Raw genomic sequence first — 22,657 nt, 5'->3', positions numbered from 1 at the left:
TCCCTCTACTTCGGCTGAAATCCAAATTCAAGTTCACCTTTGAAGTGTGGCTTCTAAAAAGTATGTTCCTTAATTTTCAAACATCTTGGGATATGCTGATAACCATTCATTGTTGATTTTTCATTTAATCTCGATGTGATTAGAGACATACTCTGTGACATACTAATCTTCGGAAATTTACTGGTTTGATTTAAAACAAACATTTAAAAAGAATTGTGTATCTGCCGCATTTTAATATTAATGAATATTCTAAAAACACTTGAAAATTAAATTTCCTTCTGCCATTCCAGCCCAGACCCTCTACTTATACTCTGTCATTCACAGTGCTAGAGATCATGCCCAGGGTCTCTTGCCTGCTTGGCCAGGGCTCCACTATGGAACTCCATCTCTAGCTCCTCCCTGTAGTTTTGACGGAGAGTCTGGCAAGCATCTTCCTCTTTTACCTCCACCCTGAAAATTCTCCTCATCACAGATTTGGAGATTAGCTTTTATATTTATTCCCCAGGTTCAAAATCTGACAGTTATTTTGAAAGGGAGATGTGTGTGTGTGTGTGTGTGTATGTGTGTGTGTGTGTGTGTGTGTGCGTGTGCGTGCACGCACACACGCAGCACTAGCTAACATTTCAAAATCTGACAGTTATTTTGAAAGGGAGATGTGTGTGTGTGTGTGTGTGCGTGTGCGCGCGCACACACACGCAGCACTAGCTAACAAGTGGCTGGAGATAGGATTGGTTTTGTATGTCCCTTCCCCTAGCATGACTTGGTCTGTAGCTGATTTCTTTGTGCTTTCTATATTGCACCAGAACTCCCTGAATATGCTGTGGGGGAAATGGCTGTTCCTGGTGATCTGTAGATTGCCATTTGGTGATTCAACCCACATGGCCACAAAAACATCTGTATTTTCCCTTAGTATGTTTCCTCTTTCTCTCTCCCTCTCTCTCTCCCTCCCTCCCTCCCTCCTCCTCCCGCTCTCTCTCTTTGGATGCTTGTGCAAAGACTCAGCAAACACACCTGGGAAACAAAATGACCAGCAATCAAAGCTCCTGTTGTAAAGGCTTTCCTCTTTCTCAACTTTATTTCTTCTGCTTTCTAGTCTTGGTCGAGGTGTGGTCTGGTCGATGATTGTCTCAGTGCTGGTTCTGCAAGGTTGTCAAAGGGAATCCTGCCACAGTTAGTGTTCAAGGAGATAATCTAGTTCCTAGATTACTTCTGCTCCAAGGCACATCCTCTACACCTGGGCAGCTGCCCCCTTCCAAGGTGAGGAGATGTCAAGGCAAAGAGCCTGTCCAGTGTTGTCTCAGCTCTGGGTCTGATACATTGCTGATCTGTTAATCAATCTGTTAAATTGCTGTCATTTCCCAAGGAGGAACCAATCTGGTTCCTACAAAATGATCTGCACCTTAGATAGCTGCTCTCATCCTGGGAGTGGAATGTCCTGTAGACAAACAGCACTTGAGAGATCTCTCAGGACATGTCCCTCATCAAGAGAGGGTCCTGTTGTTCCTGGAATCCAAGGTGACTCAAGAGGAAAGGATAAACACAGTGACTCATCTGTGCCTCAGTCTGGAAGGGGGATGAGCTAGGCCGAGTAGGTACTGGATTTCACCCTACTTTTACAAACTTGTGGGCCCACAAGCACTCAGTGGCTTTAGCAGAAGCCCCTCCTGTAGATCACTGATAACGCTGAAGATGCTTTTGTAATCTGTCATCTTTTTCTCCGGATGATAGTCTTCTGCCTAAGTGGAAGGGTCCCTGTGTCTAGTGATCTTCTTGTTAAGCTCTTATGATTTAAAAACAACCAACAGATTGGGGTGGAGAAATGGCACGGCAGTTAAGAGATCTGGGGATGGATTCCCAGCACCCATATGATAGCTAATGACCATCCTTAACTCCAGTTCCAGGGAATCTGACGCTGTCTTTCAGCCTCCATAGGTACTGCACAGCATGGGTGCACTTTACATACATGTAGGCAATATACTTACTTATACACATAAAATTAAAAAAATTAAAGTATAAAAAAGCCTTAAAAACCTCCAATAGCCTAAGGTAGTGTAGTCCAAGTATAAGAATGTACTGACAGAGCACAGAATTGATTTTTTTATATTACAGCTAAAAGGACAATAGTATTTACTTAAACTTCTGGGGAGTTAATTGATTATATGGGTAATATGGAGCAAGTATCTAATACTCATTCATTCCTACATTTCTTCTTTCCTGAGACAGAAGAGCAAGCCATGGGGCTGGAGAAATGACTCCATGGTTAAGAACCCTAGCTGCTCTTGCAGAGGACTGGATTGCTCAGTTCTCGGCACCCATGTGTCAGCTCACACCTTTAACTCTAGCTCCAGAGGATCCAACACCCTCTTCTGACCTCTGAGGGCATTATGTGTACTTAGTATAGAGGCAAAACGCTCATACACATAAAATAAAAATAAATAAGTAAAAATGTTAAAGGGCAAGTCATATTTCTAAGCTTTTTAGGCTGGGTCATGAGCCTAATTATGCCCATTGGGCTGTGAGCATCAGCACTGTCAGTTCTAGGAAGAGGTGTTGACGCGTGAGTGACTGCTGCAGGGCTGTAGCTCAGTGGCAGCCTGAGACGGTAGGTTCAAGCCCCAGCACTGCCAAAGAAAGAAAAAAGAAGAGTGAAGGAGTAAGAGACAGAGTTTAGCTTAGAGCTAGTGCTTATTAGCATGCCGGAGGCCCTGGGCCCATCCCCAATAAAACTCTCTCCTCTCTCTCCCTCTCCCTCCCCCATTCCTCTTCCATGGTGTGCTGATACCTTTAGTGTCAACTTGACACACCTGGGTTGAGGGAGCCTCAATTGGAGAATTACTTCTATTGGACTGACCTATGGCCACGTCTGTGGGGCATTTTCTTGATTGTTGAGTGATTTGGGAGGGCCCAGCCCACTGTGGGTGGTGCCACCCCTGGGCAGGTGGGCCTGTGTTGCATAAGAAAGCAGGCTGTGCACCGGCCTGGGGAGCAAGTCAGTAAACAGAGTTCCTCTGTGGCCTGTGCTCCAGCTCCTGCTTCCAGGTTCCTGCCCTGAGTTCCTACCTTGGGCTCCCTGATGAATTGTGACCCAGGAGATGTAAGCTGAGTAAATCCTTTCCTCCCCAAGTTGGTTTTGGTCAGAGTGTTTTGTCACAGCAATGGAGAAACAAACTAGGACACCTGGCAACAAAGGACACCACATTTGATCTGCAGAACCACTCAGCCTGAGACTCCGCCAAGGAAGGGATCACTGAGGTTTGCAGTAGACTCAAGTCGGTACAAAATGACTTTAAATGGGGGCTAGGGAGACAGCTTAGTAAAGTGCTTGCCAAACAAGCATGAGGACCTTAGATGAATGCTGAGAGCCCACACAGTAAAAAAGCTAGGTGTGGCAATATGCACTTGTAATCCCAGCACTGGGGAGGCAGAGACAGGCAGATCCCTGGGGTGCAGTAGCCAGCCAGCCTAGCCTACTTAGCAAACTCCAGGCCAATGAGAGACCCTGTCTCAAAAAAGCAAGATAGCCAGATGTGGTGGCACACGCTTTAATCTCAGCACTTGGGGGGCAGAAGCAGGAGGATATCTGTGAGATTGAGGCCATCCTGATCTACATAGGGAGTTCCAGAGAGGGGCTACAGAGAGACCCTGTCTTAAAAATACCAAAAACCAACAAAAACAAGGTAGACAGCATGTGAGGAACAACACTTAGGCTGTCCTCTGACACACACACACACACACACACACACACGAAATTAGTAAGACAACAACTTTAATGTGTTGAGCCGTTGATCTCTCAGGAAATGTCTGAACTCGGCACCATTCATCCTGTCTCGGCAAACTCAGAAAGGAGTGCCTGAACCAACATGAAGACCTGGCAGTCTTTGGTTACTGTTTTCTTTTAAAAGTTCCAAATTCTAAGAGCTAGAAACTTTAATTTTGATCCAATCCAACAGGCAATCGTTACTGTAATAAAATGACTTCTAAAGGAAGGTCAGTGAAGAATATCCTTCAATTGCATGGCATAGAGTTTTAGGAAACTTTTTTTTTCTATTTCCCCTTGAGGCATGTACATAAAAAAAAGAAAGCTATATCTATTCTGAGTTAAGCTATAACATACCTTAAGCTCTAAGTAATCTTAGTTGATACAATCTTGCATATTAACATCAGGGACTTTCCAGTCCCAAGAAATTAAAGCAGTATGTTTAAAGAGGGCAGCAGATATTACCCTTGCTTCTTCCTTTTCTCCTCTGTCACACGATCCTCTTTAATTGAGAGCATTATGCTCAAGTTCTCATCTCTCAGAGATTTCTCTTTACCTTGCCCCTAATTCCTGTGCTCATGTTCAGACCTATTCCAACACACAGGAAAAGGTATCATAAAGATCTTCAACTCAATAGATGAAGCACTAGCTGAAGCACAAATGTAACGACCCGAGTTCAGATCCCCAGCACCCACATAAAACCAGGCAGGTGTGGGAGAAACCTGTGCTCCAAGCTGTTGGGAGGGAGGCAGAGAGGGGTTCCCTGGGGCAAGTGAGCCAGATACCCTATGTAAACTTGAGGCCTACACACACATGTATCTGCACATGCATCCACAGGTGAACATGCATCATACATACACCACACTCACATGTGCATGCATGTACACACACAAGAACTGCCAGCCATAATGCTTAACAGTAGCTCAATAAAATACTTTCTTGGATAATGTGCATTTTAATTACGTGTGTGTATCTATTACTCTAAGGGGGTAAGTTTATTAGTGCTAGCCAAGTTTGGTGGTGCATGCCTTTAATTCCAGTACTTGGGAGGCAGAGACAGGCAGATCTCTGTGAGTTCAAGGCTAGTCTGGTCTACATACTGAGTTCCAGGCCAGCCAGGGCTGCATAGTGAACCTTGTCTCAAAAAACCCAAAATAATAGTAATTGATGGAGCCTTGCTATTATTTATAGGCTTGAGGGCTGGGATATCAGAAGGGAAGGCTGAAGATCCTTCCATTTTCCCAACAACGTACTTTCTCTGGCCTACTTATTCAAACAATGCATAAAAGCCATCCCTGAGTACGTCTCTAAGATGTTAGTCACCGGGATGGTTAATTTTATGTGTCAACTTGACTGGTCAATGAGGTCAGGTATTTGCTGAAACATCCTGGGGAATATCCGTGACAGTGCTTTGGTTTAATATTTCCATCTACAGGTTGAGGGAAGTGGATTGCCCTCTGCAGTGTGGATATGAAAGGGCTGAACAGATTTAAATGACTGGTCCTCTCCCACATGCACAGGGGGTAACATCCCTTGTGCAGCTGCCTGCAGAGTGGGGCATCATTTTTACCTTTTGACTAGAACCATGCCATTGATTCCTGTGTCGCCAGCCTGGTGAGCACACATCTTGAGACTTATTAGGCCTCCATAATTCTGAGCCAGTTCCTTACAGCGACTTGCTAATGTCCTGGTAGCCAAAGGAAGTTAGCAACCAAATCCACGGCCAGTGATGGAAAGGTTCACAAACACTTAAGTACCACTGCCAGGGGCCTGGTTTATCCCAAGAATCCAACACATTCAGTACAGGAATCAGATGTCAGCAGAATCCTTGCTCTTTTGGCACTGGTCTGGCAGCTATAGTGCAAACTCAAATCTCTGTGGTACTCCTCAGGGAGAATTCTGGATTTTTTTTTTTTTTTTTTTTTGGACATTTCTGTCCCAGTAAAATGTAACCTTGCCATGTACACGTTTTAAATTTGTAAAATTTTATTATTGGTGTGTTTGTGTACCTGCGTGAGCATGTGTATGTGTGTGCGTGTGTGTTGGCATGCAGGCCACAGGCATGGGTATATACGGTGGTCAGACAATAACCTTTGGGAGTCAGTTCTCACTTTCACACCCTGTTCAGGCAGGTCTGTTTTTCCGGCTGTGCTAAGTACTCCAAGCTAGCTGGCCTTGACCTTCCATGAGGCTCCTGTCTCCACCTCCCACATCCCTTGCTTACTTGGGATCACAGATGACTGCCACTGCATGTTTTAAGGTGGGTTCTGGGGATTAAACTCAGGTCATCCAGCAAGTGTGTTTACTCCGTCAGCCATTTTGCTGGCCCTGTTTTTTGTTTGTTGTTGTGAAACAGGGTCTGGTTAGGTAGCCCAGGCTGGCTTGGAATTCACTATGTAGCCTAGGCTGGCCTCCAACTCAGTGATTCCCCTGTCTCAGCTTCCCAGTTGCTGGGCTTACATGGCCCAGCACCACGCATATTTGAAATATATGGTTTTATTATACATTATAAAGATTGTACTTTTGTGTTATGCTATTTATGTTTAAGTATTATGTTGATTTTTAAAAAGTACACATATAGTAGGTTATATCACATACAAACTTTCACTTAGTTGTGTTACACAATGTGTGGCGGTGCAGGCCTGTAATTGCAGTACTTACTTGGGAGCTGGAGGTAAGAAAATGAGTTCCAGGCCATCCTAGCCACACAGCTCAAGGTGAGCATGGGCTGGAGGAGACCTGATCTCACAAAACATCTTAGACAGTATTTGTTACAGGGCAGATCACAAATATTGTATCTGGTATTTGTGAAATGAATTACAATTGGGTATTGCACGAACTAGCCGTTATTCATCTTCAGGCCGTGTGTGGTGGCACACACCTGTAGTCCCAGCACTTGGGAGGCAGAGGCAGGTGGATCTCTGCGAGTTCAAGGCCAGCCTGGTCTACATCCTGAGCTCCAGGACAACTGGGGCTACAGGGAGACCCTGTCTCAAAAAAAAAAAAAAAAAAAAAAAAAAAAAAAAAAAAAAAGTTCATCTTTATTTTTTCATTTTATTTGAGTCTTCTGTATCCCAGGCTGGCCTTCAACTTGTGGCAATCCTCTTTCCTCCACCAACTGTTGTGATTTACGGGTGTGTGCCATCACACACGCCTTTATTTTAAATTTCAATCTGTATTCTGTGTGGAACAGACAGTGTGGGGAGTTTCATGCTTCCGGGAATAGTGGGGGCGAAAATGATCAGACATCTGATCCCCCTTTTAGACGGCCCCCAAGCCGTCTAAAACACCCCCTTTGCAAAGGCTAATTTGCCTCTGCCTTACAGTTCAACGACTCTATTTCACAGTATGCACAGGACTCTTGCAGAATAGACGGTGCAGTTCCTGTAGCCAGCAGCTGGAGGCTCTGAGGTTGCGCGGGGCACACAGTAGGGCACTAACCACGCTGACAGTTCAAGTGGTAGTGGACACGGAGCCACCCCTGCCACGTGGTCCTCTTATCTTTCTCCTGGGCCTAGGCGGCAGTTCGGAGCAGATGGCGAGGCCCGGGTGCCAGGTGTGCAGCACGCCCTACGCGGTGTGGGGCACTGGGTTCTTTGGTCCCGGCCGCACCCCGCCCATCCCATGCCCGCGAGCGCCCCCAGCGCAGTCTGCGCCCCGGTGCAGGGTGCCCTCCGCGAGGAACCCGAGGGGAAGGGCGGGGAGAAGACGGCCCGGTGCCAGGCGCAACCCGCGAGCCCCGCGCCAGCTGCCCGCCGGCCCCTCCTCCGCCCGCGGCACTTGCAGCTTCGGTGGCCGTCTCGCCCCTCCGCAGCCCTGCGCCCTCCCTCCACTCACCACCCCCCCCCCGTCTTTCTGACCTTGCACAGGCTGCTCTGCACCAGGCCACTCGCGACCTACTCCGGGTCGCTCTACTGGAAGCGTGCTTTTTGTTTTTTCCGTGAACGAAATCAGCAGCTTTCCTCTCTTTTTTGGGGGGGGGGGGGGGGGGGGGCGGGGGATGAGTGGGTGTCGTCCAAACTCAATGCGCGTACTTGGCTACGGACTTGGGGGCGGGGAGTCCACGGGGCATGCCCCACCCACGCCGCGCGCTGCGGCCACCCGGGTGGTGTCGGGGCGCAGGGGTCAGCTCGGGATGCCCGGCTCTCAGGCCTGCGCAGGGCGGTCTGCGGCGGATCCCGGCTGAAAGACACAGGCAACCAGGAAGGAGGACAAAGCGAAACCCGGGCACAGCCTCCCGGTTATCCACCTGCTGGAGACCCACGCGCCAGGGCTGCTGGCACTTTGGGCGCCTCCGAGGCCCGCTGCGGACTCAGTGGCACACCCCACCCCCTCAACCTTCCTTCCTTTTCGGTCACCGCTTGCCCGAGGACTGGGAGGGGGACCGAAGTGTCCTGTTCCTTCGCTCTGCCCTAGGGAAGGAGCCCTGGGAGGGCCTCTCTCGTGGAGACCCGCGGGAGGCTCACCCGGGATAATGGGGTGCTAGGTACCCAAGAACGCACGGGGGAGGGAGACCAAGGAGGGGGTCGGTTCCGGTCAGCGGCGGAACTGAACCCCAGAGCCCCTGGACTGGCTGGTAGTTGGGGAGGAGTGGGATGGGAAAGGGGCGCGACAGGGGAGGTCTGAGATGGGAAGGGTGGGACGAGGAAAGATGCAGTGGGGGAAGGGGGTGATGGAGGAGGGTGGGATGGGAGGAGCCGAGCTGGTGGAGCCATCCGTTCCCCACCCCGCGCGGGAAGCGCGCGCTGCAACTTCAAAGGAGGCCCGGGAGCGGGCGCGGGGGCGTTGCCAGCCTCTGCGGACCGGACCGTGAACTTCGTGTCGCTGCCAGGATCGTCCAGCCTCGGCTTCTGTAGGAAGGACGACAGCACGGCCGGGCAGAGTGGGTTGCAACTGTTGATGGGGCTGAGCAGCCGGATCCCGGTGGGCTAGGGGCAGGACTCCAGGCGCTGTGCGGCGCAGGGCATGCCCGGCCACCCTTTCCTTTTAGAAACAAGGGTAGCCTTTGGGAGCCCTTGGGTCATGCACCCTCCGAAGCTGAGCGCAACAGGCGGAGAAGCCTCGTTCTTGCTCCTTCGTGCCCGGGGAGATGTCCGGAGCATGGACACCCGTGCCATCCTCTCTGCGTCTAGTTACCACCTCCAAAGCGGGGTTCAAGCAAACGGGCGGAGGTTGGGTATCTGGAGGGGAAAAGGACCAGGATTCATCGACACACCCTATGCTCTGCTGCGCCTTTTTAAGCCGCTACCCTGAGTAGGTGAAGTTTGATGGGGGTGGGGTGATGGTTCTGGGAGGAAGAGGGAGTGTGGCCTTCCCCTCCTTTTCCCACGCCGCGGGCGCACGCAGGCTCAGCGTTGCCACCTGGCGGCCGCTTCTCTAGGGCCGCGGCGCTGTCTGTCCTCTCCGTGGTAGAGCTAGGTGGGTGTGCCAGGCCTGGGGGAAACAGCCGTTCATGTTCATCTTCCAGGCTCATGCAAACATTCGTTTTCTGCTCGCGCTCATGAAGAAGTCCGGAAGAAAGGAGCATTGGATTGGCGTTGATTGGCGCGGCTCTGAGGAGGTGACCTGAGGCTGCTGGTCATGAGGGGAGAGAAAGTGGTTAAATTCATAGAAATAGGGTCTTTTCTCAGTGTATTCTAACAGTGAAAATAAACCACAGATTACACTTATTCGTGCTTAGTGTTTTTCAAAGGAGAATTAAACGTACTGTTTCTGTACAACCCTCGCCCACACCCCCACCCCCATTTGCAAAACATCTTCCTCAGCCCTAAGGATGCAGTGCAAGCTGCTCAGGTCTCCCCATGTCAAGGAATTAACAATAGGGCTTTCCCCAGTCTAGTCATTTGAACTTAATGCTCAAGCAGGCCAGCTCCAAAAATCACCGTTTCAACAAGCCAAAGGAAGCAAAAGCCTTGAAAATCCGTGCAAAGCCAGATTTGTAAAACTAATTTTCATCCAGGTCCCCCCCCCATGCTATAGGAACATCTTAAGTAGTGGAATTAAATCTTCCCATCCACAATCCATACTGTTTTATAGGTGTGGGGCTTTTGTTGTGCAAGGGTGTAGGAGCAAAAGAAATGAATTAGCAAATAGAATTCCATGTCAAATGGATTCCTTTTAATGGAATAAAGTAAATAAAATATCTGGCTTAATTCAGAATTTCAAAGATCTAACATCTTTTCCTGTAAAGACCATTAGCTGATTATTCTAAGACTGGACTTGTTTGCAAAATGATCTTGACTTTCTGTTAATACACTTATAAGAGCAGCACTAAGAATGACTTGATGTGCTCAAGCCAGCAGAGGGAACAGAGTACTGATTTACTAGGGGCCAGATAGCTGGTATGGGGGATCATTTGGTGTTAAGCCCAGTGCATTCTGATGTGCATACACTTTACTCAGTTGAAAGATGACTTTAATTAAAAGCCACTGGTCACATGTTTTGCTACATTCTAAGAGCTGTAAGAACCAAAAACAGCCCCACTTCAAGAAGTCCAAGCACTCAAATCTATGTTACATAGACATATATATTCTGTAATTGTGTAATAGGTCAATAAAAATTACTAACCCATATTTCAACAGTTCTAAGAGAAACTTTTTCATTTCAACACCTTTGAAACAGGGAAGCACCTCACAGTGAGGGGGGGAGGATGGATGAGGAAGGACTGGGTGATGGCTCTATAAGTGAAAGGGCCTGCTTGCTGCCAAGCCTGACAACCTAAGTGGTTCCCTGGGACCCACAAGGTAGAGGGAGAAAACTGACTCCTGCAGGTTGTCCTCTGACTGGCTGTGTGGAGTGGTACCTGTACTCACACACACAAAAATAATTTTTTTTCCTAAAAAAAAAAACCTTTTCTCCAGTGGCATAGACTATAAGACATGTCATAAAATCTGTTAGGTTTGTTGAGATACAGAAAATATACCTAACAAAAGAATTTAGGTCAGTGACCCCTTGTTACTTTTCTAAATAAAATCTGTACATTAAGCCTAAGCATAATTACTATGGCTGCTTTAACGTCTACATTTGCTCATTGTATTAAAAGGTTAAATGTTAAAGGTTAAATTAAAAGCATTAATGTCAGTAGAAATAACAACTCCATTGGTATTCACTTCAACCACATTAATCAAAATAGTTACATCCTCTTAAACATTATTTGTTACAAATCACCCCATAAACACCTTCTCATTGAGCATAATGAAAATATTGATTTCATAGATAACAAACATCTTAGATGGTAGGTTGGTAACATTTCAAGGGTTTATACCAGAAAAAAAAAAAAAACCACGATAACACATTGCCATTATTATGCAAAAATCCTGTCTTTGTGGGGGGTTGGAGTGTTATTTTAGGATTTTCCCTCCTAGAAAAAATAGGGGGGGGGCATACAGATAGCAGATGGTCAAAAATTATTTGCTTTTACCCACAAAAACATTCTTCCTGTGGTTGATCTTAGAGCTCCAATCAGCTGCCCCTATAGGGTGCTCTTTCCAGTAAATTTCTAACTCTGACACCCCGGGCCTCTTGCCAGCCTGCATACTTTAAAGTTTGACAAGGTAAGTGGAAATACACCACCCAGAGCTAGTGTGACTCCAATCCTAAGCCAACTTTAAATTGGACCCCACTACCTATCAGTGGCCTGAAAAAAATCAGTTTATTAGCATGTTATGAAAGGTCATTTTTAACTAGAATTCTAATTTTCAGATCTTAAGAAAGAGGTGATTTGTATCGTGGTCAAATAAATTATCACATATTCTGAATACCCAAGCACCTTCTCTGCACCACGTTTTACATTGTGGGTTTTTGCTTTTTTTTTTCCTGTTGTTGTTTTTGAAACAGGGTTTCAAGTAGCCGATGCTGTCCTGGAACTCTTGCAGCAGAGAATGACCTTGAGCTCCTGATCCTCCCAACTGCTGGGATGACAGACCTCGGTCACCAAATGAGCTTTTTAAATATATAATTTAATTATATATTTTATATAATATTAATCTCTAAACAACATGCTACTTTACTAGAACTGGCATTTACATTTTCAAGGGAAAGGTGTTTGCGTTCTCAAAGGGCATGGGACACATCCCTGGTTTATAATCTCACACTCTTTAACAATCAGCCTCTCTATAGCTACTCCCAGACTTCCCATATCTCGGAGAACAACTGAGACCCCGCTCTCATCCTTACAGCCAGAAGGAAAGATCAGCAGTCAGGCCTAAGATGGATTCAGTTACTCCCTCTCCCCACCCCCACGGTCAGTTTCTTTTCTCGGTTTTTTGTTTGTTTGTTTGCTTTTTGTCCCATTTACTCCGAATAGCACACATATAGGAGAAATTGGGTAAAAGAGAAAAAAAGTGGGGATTTGAGGGAAGGAGTGGAGTGTGAACCCATCTATCCTTTAGAAAGTGTGGAAAACAAATATTTAGAAAGTAAAGTCAATTTCCATCCTCTGTTCACCATGATCGCCCTATACAAAACTACACAAAGTCTCCCATTGAGGTAATTAGGGAGCACTGCCTCAGCGTTTCAAGGGAAAGCTCCTTGTTTGGGTATCTAGGATTTATAGGGGAGCTGAAATCATTAAATAACTAGTTAACCTTTGTTTGGTTAAGAGAATAAGCAATTACTGCAAAAAGTCCTCTGCCTTTCACAAACAGCACAAACACCATCCTGAAGGGATTTACACAATACACCAATGTCTGTGCTGTGCCTAGAGTTGTTAAAATAATTGTGATGACAGGTGTCTAGGTGCCACTTTAATGGTTTTCAATATCCATTGATTTATTGTGGTGCCCCCCCCGACCCCAACCCTCTGCATCTCTGGCTTTAAGGAGCTGAGAAAAGATTTTGCACCAAAGGCTGATTCTTTATTCCAACACTGAAAAGAACTAATAAAAATAATCACTCAGCTTTTAAGCAGAAAGCTTCCATTTACAGTATTCCACCCTTACTCCCCCCTTCCAAGCCCCTTGTTATCTAACATAATGGCTAGAATACATTTCCGTCTCTCCCCTTAATAACTTCATGCATTAATAGCCTTTTCACACACGCGCGCGCGCTCACACACACACGCACGCACGCACGCACGCGCGCGCGCGCGCGCAACCAGCAAAAGGAAAAAAAAAAAGAGGCAGCAGAAATCTCAGCTGTACTTCCAGCCCTTTTAAAAAGTTTGCTCTGTAAATTGGAATGAGGTCAGATTTGGAGCCTCTCATTGCACGCGGAGATTATTATTGCATCGGGTTCCAAGCCAATGGGAAGGGCGGGGGAGGGGCTTGGCACGAGGAAGCGTTAGTTACAGCGGCTGATTGGCTGTGGCCGGGTCTGCGAAAGGATAAAGCGGCGCGAGGCGGAATTGGGGTCTGCTCTAAGCTGCAGCCAGGGAAACCGAGTGTGGGCCAGAAGGCTGTCTCCCTCCCGGGGCTCTAGTTCTTGCACGCTTTTTTTTTTTTTCCGCCCCCCCTCCTTTTTTTTAAAGAGTCTGCAGCGGAGGAACTCTGCGGGCACTAGCTCGCCTTCTTGCAGGAGGGGAGGGAGAAACATCCATTTATTCATGCCGGTCTGTTGCATGCAAGCTTTTTGGCTTCTTCCCTTGCAACAAAATAATTGCACAAACTCCTTAGCGCCGATTCCGCCCACAGAGAGTCCTGGAGCCAGAGGCGCCGTGGCTCTGCAGTGTAGGAAAGAGAGTTAAACCATAGAAGCGATGTGGCTTCCCTGAGCTCCCCGGCGCGCTCGGGAACCGAGACCCACCGCTTCAGGGGGAGGGAGAAAAGAAAAAAAAAAAAGAAAAAAAAGACTCGCCCGGGAGGCGGCGAGAAACTTGCCTTTGGAAGAAGCTCCGGCCACCGGCGTCGCGGCGAGAACCTCGGCGCCCGCACCCCGAGCCCCGCGGCGCGGCAAGCAGCACGGAGGGACGCGGAGCTCGGGCGGCGGGAGGCGGCCCGCAGCCGGGGGACCCTCGTCTCCGCGCCCCGGCCCGGCGTGCGCTCGGCCCCGGGGAGCCCGCAGGGCCCGGCGATCGCGCCGCGAGGCTGTGAACGCGCGTGGGCGCCCGGCGAGCCATGGTGCAGCAGACCAACAACGCGGAGAACACGGAAGCGCTGCTGGCCGGGGAGAGCTCGGACTCGGGCGCGGGCCTGGAGCTGGGCATCGCGTCCTCCCCGACGCCCGGCTCCACCGCGTCCACCGGCGGCAAGGCGGACGACCCGAGCTGGTGCAAGACGCCCAGCGGCCACATCAAGAGACCCATGAACGCCTTCATGGTGTGGTCGCAGATCGAGAGGCGCAAGATCATGGAGCAGTCGCCCGACATGCACAACGCCGAGATCTCCAAGCGGCTGGGCAAACGCTGGAAGCTGCTCAAGGACAGCGACAAGATCCCGTTCATCCAGGAGGCGGAGCGGCTGCGCCTCAAGCACATGGCTGACTATCCCGACTACAAGTACCGGCCCAGGAAGAAGGTGAAGTCAGGCAACGCCGGCGCGGGCGCCGCGGCCGCGGCCGGGGCGGCCAAGGCCGGGGACAAGGGCGACAAGGTCGGGGGCAGCGGGAGCGGCCACGCGGGAGGCGCCGGCTCCAAGCCCGCGCCCAAGAAGAGCAGCGGTTCCAAAGTGGCGGGCGGCGCGGCCGGCAAGCCGCACTCCAAGCTCAGCCTGGCGGCCGGCAAGGCGTCCTCGGCCGCGCAATTCTCCGCCGAGCAGGCCGCGCTGCTGCCCCTGGGGGACCCCCCGGCCGTCTACAAGGTGCGGACTCCCAGCGCGGCCTCCGCCGCCTCCTCCTCCTCCTCCGCGGGCGGCGGCGCGCTGACCGCCCCGGCCAAGCACCTGGCCGACAAGAAGGTGAAGCGTATCTACCTGTTCGGGGGCCTGGGCGCCTCTGCGTCGCCCGTCGGGGGTCTGGGCACGGGCGCGGACCCCAGCGACCCCCTGGGGCTGTACGAGGATGGCGGCGCCGGGTGCTCGCCCGACGGCCCGAGCCTGAGCGGCCGCAGCAGCGCAGCATCCTCGCCCGCCGCCGGCCGCTCGCCCGCCGACCACCGCGGCTACGCCAGCCTGCGCGCAGCCTCGCCCGCCCCGTCCAGCGCGCCTTCGCACGCGTCGTCGTCGCACTCGTCGTCCTCGTCGTCGTCGTCGTCGTCCGGCTCCTCGTCGTCCGACGACGAGTTCGAAGACGACCTCCTGGACCTGAACCCCAGCTCAAACTTTGAGAGCATGTCTCTGGGCAGCTTCAGCTCCTCGTCCGCGCTCGACCGGGACCTGGATTTTAACTTCGAACCCGGCTCCGGCTCCCACTTCGAGTTCCCGGACTATTGCACGCCCGAGGTGAGCGAGATGATCTCGGGAGACTGGCTGGAGTCCAGCATCTCCAACCTGGTCTTCACCTACTGAAGGGCGCGCGCGCGCGGGGGGCCGGGGAGAAGGAGGGCCGTGGGGCAGGAGGAGGAGAGCGAGGAACACGAAAGAGGAAAAAAAGGAAAAAAAAAAAAAAAAAAGGAAAAGAACAGATGGAGAGTGGAAAGGGGGGGGGAAGAAGAGGAGGAAGAGGAAGAAGAGAGTGGGCAGGGCTGGCTTCGCCCGTGTCCCGGCGTTGGAGAGAGGCCCGCGGGGGGCGCGGGTGACCCGCGCTCCCATCCCCCACCCCTTGCTGGGGCTGCGGAGGAGGCGGAGGGTAGATAGGGGCGACCTTTTATTGTTGTTATTGATGTTGTCGAAGGCAAAGAAAAAAAAAAAAAGCTACTTGGAGTTTCCTCCCCCTTTTTGGCTTGAAGAGACTCCCCCCTCCCTTGCCAACGAGCTTCCGGACTTGGGGTGCTCTCCCCACCCCCAGCCAAAAAAGAAGCCGAGCTGATCTGATCCACCGGGGACCGAAGGAATCTCGCCCCTCTCGCTCCACCACCGTGGTGATTTCTTGTTTGGTTTTATTTTGCTTCTTGGAAGGGGGGGGGGGAGCCAGCGCACCCCTCCCCTGCTCGCCCCTCCTTTTTTCTTTTTCTTTTTCTTTTTTCTTTTTCTCCAATGCGTAATGAAGACAGAAGGCCCCGGGGTGATGCGTTTGGCCGTGGCAGATGTGTTGGGGGGTGGGGAGAGCATTGGCAAGGAGAGACTCCACGCTGGCGACCTGGTTGGGATTTTTTTTTTTTTTTCTTTTCTTTTCTTTTCTTTTCTTTCCCTGCCCAGGAGGTGTACATGGAGCCGCAGGCCAGCCTCGGAAACGAACTGAGGGCCTCTTTGGAAGCCACAGTAGCCGGGCATGGGTTGGGGACGCTGAAGGACCCGGGGCGCAGAGGCCCCCATCACCCTGCGGGGGATCTGCACCAGGCTGAGGGTTGGGGCCCTGGGCCTTTACCTGGGGTCTCTGCAAAAGAGAAAAAAAAAAAAAAAAATTCAGAGAGGTGAGGCTACCCAGAGCCGGAGGCGGGAGGACAGGAGACTGTGGGATGTGGTCTAGGGGCCGTGGAGTGGTTTCGGGGGGAAAAAAAGAGGTTTTTTTCTTCTCTTAATGGAAATCGTGATGGTGTTGAGTTATTTCATTGGTGGGGTTAATATAGCATGTTATCCTGTCTATCTTTTGAAGATTTCTGTATAAGACTGTTGAGCAGTTTTTAAAATAGTGTAGGGTAATATAAAAAGCGGATAGATGGCGCTCTGTTTGATTCCTACAACGAAATTATCACCAGCTTCTTTTCATTCTTAACTCTTTAAAGGATTCAAACGCAACTCAAATCTGTGCTGGACTTTTGAAAAAACACAATTCAGGACCAAATTTTTTCTCTGTGTGTTTTTATTCCTTATAGATGTCATTGAGAAGACCTTTTTTTTTTTTTTTCCCTCACCGACGCTCCATTCTTTTATTTTTTTTTTCCTTGTAAATGTAATCAGATGCCATTTTATATGTAGACATATTTATACCGGCCAAACATTTTTTTTTAATTTTGTCCTTTTTTTCTTTCCTGTCTTTGACCTCATTTTTCCTTTTATAAGTTTATCCTTTTATCTTTTTTCTTTTTTTTTTCTTTTTTAATTTTTTTTAAGTTGTTACCCACGCCATTTTCCGTCTCCTTCACTGAAGGGCTAGAGTTTTAACTTTTAATTTTTTATATTTAAATGTAGACTTTTGACACTTTTAAAAAACAAAAAGACAAGAGAGATGAAAACGTTTGATTATTTTCTCAGTGTATTTTTGTAAAAAATATATAAAGGGGGTGTTAATCGGTGTAAATCGCTGTTTGGATTTCCTGATTTTATAATAGGGTGGCTGGTTAATATCTCACACAGTTTAAAGAATCAGCCCCTGATTTCTCCATGTTTACACTTCAATCTGCAGGCTTCTTAAAGTGACAGTATCCCTTAACCTGCCATCAGTTTCTACCCTTCCACCCCCAGTCAGATGGGGAGGAGAGTTCAGCCAAGCACTGTAATGCTTTTAAGAAATACAGATTTTTAAACAAAATGTTTTTATGTCTGGAGGCTTTAAAACTGGTGCATTTACAACAACAACAAAAAAGGGATTCTGTAGCTTTAACTTGTAAACCACATCTTTTTTGCACTTTTTTATAAGCAAAAATGTGCCGTTTAAACCACTGGATCTATCTAAATGCCGATTTGAGTTTGCGACACTATGTACTGCGTTTTCATTCCTGTATTTGACTATTTAATCCTTTCTACTTGTCGCTAAATATAATTGTTTTAGTCCTATGGCATGGTGATAGGCTATGTGTTCTGGTTTATAGCTGTTGTGTTTAAAGATTGAAAAAAAAAGTGGAAAACATCTTTGTACATTTAAGTCTGTATTATAATAAGCAAAAAGATTGTGTGTATGTATGTTTAATATAACATGACAGGCACCAGGGACGCCTGCCTTTTGAAAGGCAGTTCCGTTAAGGGTTTTTGTTTTTAGCTTTTTTTTGCCATCCATCCTGTGCAATATGCTGTGTAGAATATTTGTCTTAAAAATTCAAGGCCACAAAAAACAATGTTTGGGGGAGAGGAAAAAAAATCATGCCAGCTAATCGTGTCCAGTTCACTGCCTGTCAGATTGTTGATATATACCCTCTGTAAATAACTTTTTTTGAGAAGGAAATAAAATCAGCTGGAACTGAACCCTAAATCTTGACTTTTGTCATTCTTTATGCCTGAGATCCTTGTAGAGGGGGCCCTCCAGTCGTTGGGGACGCCTCTGTCTGCAGTGGCTTTTGGAACAAGTAAATTCTCAAGAGAAGAGAGCCTGTTAAATGCCATCTTATTGACAAATACAAGTTCCTCTTGGCCAGATTTGGCAGGACCGACCCTGAGTGATGGCGTCAGCCTCCTGTGTCAATCCTCTGCAAGCCTTCGAGGAATTTTCTGAGTTTACTGCACACCAGTAAGCACCCTTTGTCTGGAAATTTTAAAGAGGGGGAGGGGCGGAATTCACAGATCAACCAGGCTGGCTGAACTTTTTTATTTATTTATTTCTGTTCTGTGTTCCTGAAACTGTCATCTACTGAACTTGCCAAGCTGGTAAGATTTATTTTCCACAGACTAAGGATAAATAGACCTGTTAAATTATTAGACTGGTCCTGGAGGAGGAAGCCTTTGCTAGTTGCTAGTTACAAAATGTAAAAGATACTTGGGCCTGTTTTGCTGGTTTCTTTTTTTTTTTTTACCCCCCCCCCCCCCACAATGTAAAGGTCAGATCATGATGATGCATGCCTATAATGCATGCATGGGAGAAGGGCCAGGCTGAAAGATCAGGAATCAGGCTAACCTGGACTACATGAACCCCTGTTTCAAAAAAACAACAAAAAAAGACCACCACAACAAAGATTAATACAGCCCTAAGTCTCCATACTGTGCCACGCCCAACATGGGTAGCTCTCTAAGTTAAATGTGCCCTGCCTCTTAATCTGAGCAGTGCTTTATAGTTTTTATAAGCACCAGGCCCAGCAGTTACTATTTAGACCTTCATGCCAGGAAAAAAAGAACCTGCAGGCCCATTAGTATTTCTCCTTCCCTTCAGAGATGAACAGTTTCCATGAGCAAACAGAAGACATCTTCCCTTTCAAATGTCAGCTCTTAAAATGTGGCTTTTCCATGTTTCCTAGTTTTCAGCACTGGGAGAAAGGGTTAACAAGCAGCATTTGGAAACAATCCTCTCATTTTGAGGATCCTTGTAGGTGAGGGAGGCCCTGCATCCTGGAATTGAGCAGAAAGAGACTTCTGCAGACCAGACCAGCAAGCATTTTCCTTCAGTAAAAAGCAATTTGCTGGGGGTTGGGTATGATCAAAATATACTGCAGAGATGGATGAAATTTTCAAAGAATAAAAATGAAATATAAAAGGAATTTTCCTCTCTCTAAAATAACATATAACTATTATGTTTCAATATAATTAATCTCTTAACACAGCTACTAGTTTCTATTCTTATATAAGCTGCTAATATATTGAGTTTTAATTGATTGAATATTCTGCAGTTATTTTGGGGGCAGGAGGGCTAGGGTTAGTAGTGCAGATTAAACCCAGATCCTTGTGGGTGCTGGGCAGACACTCTCCCTCTGAGATACGCCCCTAGCCCTGAAATCCCATGTTTTTAACAGACTTTGCAACAAGGCATCTTTTTTTTTTTTTTTTTAAAGGTCTTTACAGAAGAAGGAAAAAGGCTTTAAGAAACATGCTTAAGTTTAATGTTTGATCACCGTAGTGAAGATAATATGATTCCTTAGATTGTTTCCCCCCCCCTTAGATCCAAAACATCAAAACCCTAATGTAAATGAGCCCGACATGGTGCATTTTTTAAAATGGTGCATATCTTTGAAAGTGTTTGTATTGTTTAGGGTTTTCCTGCTACAACTATATGTTTATTTTTTTTTCTTGACTTTTCATGTAAGAGCAGATGCTTTAAAATATTTTCTTTAAGAATTTTAGAGCTAGTATGCTTGAGGCTCTGGGACCCTTCCCAGCACCCCAAAGGGAAAAGGACAATTTTGATACACATTTCCGATTTTATTTTTAAAGGGATGCTGTGTTCTTCCTAGCTGGTGGTGGAATAAATGTAAAACATTTTTGTACTTTTTAATCTTTCTCATCCCTTTCCATTCAGAAAGGTTACTTACATGCTAGACTGTACAGGGCAAAATAAATGTAGAAAAGCAGTTCAGTGTAACAAGTCTTTTTAAAAAAATAAAGAAAGAAAGACACTGCTTCTTTGCCCCATGCTTCATCAGAGATGTGGCCGGGTGACACTTGCTGAAGTATGCTGTGTCAGTTCCTAGCTGGATCCCTTAAGTGCCCAGAGAAAAAAGGGGAGGGGCCAGTTTGGGAGCTGACCCGGCAGGCTGAGCGCCTGGAAGGCTTTTCTGGATTTCTGCTGACACTGCTGAGTGGGTATCTCTAGGACAGAGAAAGCAAAGTGTAGGGAAGTGGATGTTGTCTGTCTGGTGTTTCTGATCCACAGGGTCAGAGTGCTTCATAAATCTTAAACAACTGAGGGATGCCACAGAGGTTTTGTGAAGATGCACATGTCAAGCTGGGCGTGGTGACACAACCCTTTAATCCCAGCATTCCCAGACAAGGTTCTCTGAGTTTGAGGCCAGTCTGGTGTATATAACGAGATCTAGGCCAGCCAGGACTATATAGTTGTATAGTGAGGCCCTATCTCTTAAAAAATAAAACAATTTTTTTTTAAAATAATGTATCCAGAAAAACTAAGACCACAAATCCAACTCATCCATTTGGATTTCTCAGGGTACAAGGTTGGTATGCTTTATTCTTCCCTGTGAGTGTTTTGTTGTTGTTGTTATTTGTTTTATTTTTGTGTGTGTGTCACTGTGTGCTGTGTGCAGGTGCTTGTGGAGGCCAGAAGAGGGTATCACATCACCTGGAGCTGCAGTTACAAGCACTAGTGAGCCACCCGAGGTCTGTGCTGGGAACTGAACTGGGGTCCTCTGGAAGAGCAGCAGCAAGTGCTCTTAACAGCTGAGCCATCTCTCTCACTCTTGTAGATTTTGTTTTCTGCCCCTGACCCCAGGACTACAAAGCTTTCTCTAGCCCCTGGTCACTAGCATTTACCCCAGCCCCTCTGATTCATCCTAGAAAAGGAATTCCAAATGCATCTAGGTTTTCACCCTGACTACCATTTGGAAGTAGGTAGCTCCAGTGAAAGGCACAAGCATCTTTTTGACACTTGCATGGTGTTTCAGACTCTGCTAAAAAGCACTGTCCCCCTTTGCCCAGGATGAAGTGCTCAGCTCACCTGCAACTTGTCCTGCATGAAATGCCCTGCATGAAATGACCATCACCCACCCCTCAAGTCTCCACAGACAGACTAGAATTCTTGGAGGGGCAGAACTAAACCTTGCATCCTTGATTTGTACATTTGTTTTCCAGCGCATTCTTGTACATAAAAAGTGTCTGTTGGTCAGGTTTTTCTTTGCATTGTTTCTGTGGGGCCTTAAGAGCTGAGCCCAAGAAGGAACCCAGATCCAGTGTCTCCCAAAGCAGATGACCTCTGAGCAGGTGTGATGGCGCACACCTGCAGTCAGGGTACCCAGGGTAGAAGCAGGACTCCTGAGAGGTCAAGTTTGAAGCCAGCTTGGCCTATATAGTGGATTCCAGGCCAGCTGGGACTATTACATAGTGAGACTGAAAAAGCAGTCCAAATAGTTGTCCTTTCTATTGGAGCCACAGAACAGCAAACTCACCAAGGCCTTGTGTCCTCAATGAAGACTGGAGGTTGTCCTATCCCCACCCCTTTGACCCTCCCCTTACCCATTTTCCCAAGGATGGGGAGACCCTATCTCAAAACAAAACAAAAATAAACATAAAGACCAGAACCTCTGCTCTGTTATCCAGAGGGCTGGAGGCATGTAAAACTGCACATTCAGAGGAGAGCCCTTACCCGAGGGCTGGAGTCTACCCTTTCTAGCCTGATGAGATTGACCGTTAGCTACAGTTAACTCGAAGGGTTTTATGGTTTCCTGCATGTGTTGTTTTCCTCCTTAATGTTAAAAAGAAGAAGGAAAAAAAAAAAAAAAAAAAAAAAAAAAAACCTCCCATCACCAAACGGTATTTCCCAGGGGGCTGTTGGGCCTCTGTGCCCTGGTTTGTGCCTTACTTACAACACTATGCCCCCATGTGTGGGTATGTGTGGGAACAAGTGATAATAGATTTAGTTCATTTTCTTCTGACAGTTTCAGGACAATTGGTTTATGGAGTCTTGCCAACCATGCCAGAACCAAGTCAAGTTGGGGCAGGAGTTGGCGACAGGGCCTCCTTAACCTGCAGAATTTTGGTGAAGGTCAAAACTGTCACTCATTCAAACACTAGTAACAGAAAGTTACTTTGCTCTGCCTCTAAGGCGTCCCCTTTGAGGGTTTTAGGATTTGTTTTTAAAGACTAAAACACAAAAAAATAATGGTATATCACTTGCTTAGTGCGCTTGATTCTTTAGTTATTTTCAATACGGTGAACGTGCTGTTTCCTGATCCAACATGCAGTTTGGAAGCTGAGGAAAATAAAAGCCTCATCTGTTAGCTTAGGCAGGCTCCTTCTTAGTGAATGCCCAGCATGGCTTGATGACATGATGACATCCATGTGTGTGGTGCATGTAACTGCTTTTCTAAGAGCTAAGGAGCCAGGCCTTGTTTAACGACCGATTAGCGCATGTTACCTATGTGGTTAATGTCATTTTCTTACCAGTGGCTACCCCAAGCTCCGGAGCTCTAGCACCTAAAACCTGTGAATGCCTCATCTTCAGGCTGTCTGGCTTTCTCCCTCCTGTTCCCACACTCCTTAGGAGGGCCTTTTATCTTTCCTGTTTGCCAGTCCCTGGAGAAGACAGACTGAATAATTTATTTAACGTTCCTGGGGAGTTGCGGGGCTGTAGTTTCAAAACATGACAGAGCTCAGTACATTTGGGGGTTACTGGTAAGTT

The 22,657-nt window shown here is 47.6% G+C and overlaps 1 protein-coding gene and 1 long non-coding RNA gene across 2 annotated transcripts in view; one reads left to right on the top strand and one right to left on the bottom strand.

The window, feature by feature from the left end:
* The window catches only part of LOC108490484, a 32,040-nt gene extending 24,322 nt beyond the window's left edge, over window positions 1–7,718 (bottom strand). Inside the window, exon 1 of the long non-coding RNA XR_001872298.2 lies at window positions 7,618–7,718. This is a non-coding gene — a long non-coding RNA (uncharacterized LOC108490484). The remainder of the gene's footprint in view (window positions 1–7,617) is intronic.
* A 5,002-nt stretch (window positions 7,719–12,720) lies between these two features.
* Sox4 (SRY-box transcription factor 4) lies at window positions 12,721–17,850 on the top strand. The gene has a single exon (XM_008826689.3). It carries the CDS (start codon window positions 13,810–13,812, stop codon window positions 15,133–15,135), a length of 1,326 nt encoding a protein of 441 aa, XP_008824911.1. The 5' UTR covers window positions 12,721–13,809; the 3' UTR covers window positions 15,136–17,850.
* Window positions 17,851–22,657: the final 4,807 nt, after the last annotated feature.

Source organism: Nannospalax galili, unplaced genomic scaffold, assembly GCF_000622305.1.
Source record: "Nannospalax galili isolate Female #2095 unplaced genomic scaffold, S.galili_v1.0 scaffold412, whole genome shotgun sequence".
NCBI classification, from domain to species: Eukaryota; Metazoa; Chordata; class Mammalia; order Rodentia; family Spalacidae; genus Nannospalax; species Nannospalax galili.
Note: the sequence above shows the minus strand (reverse complement) of the source record. Positions and strands in the feature narration are given on the sequence as shown.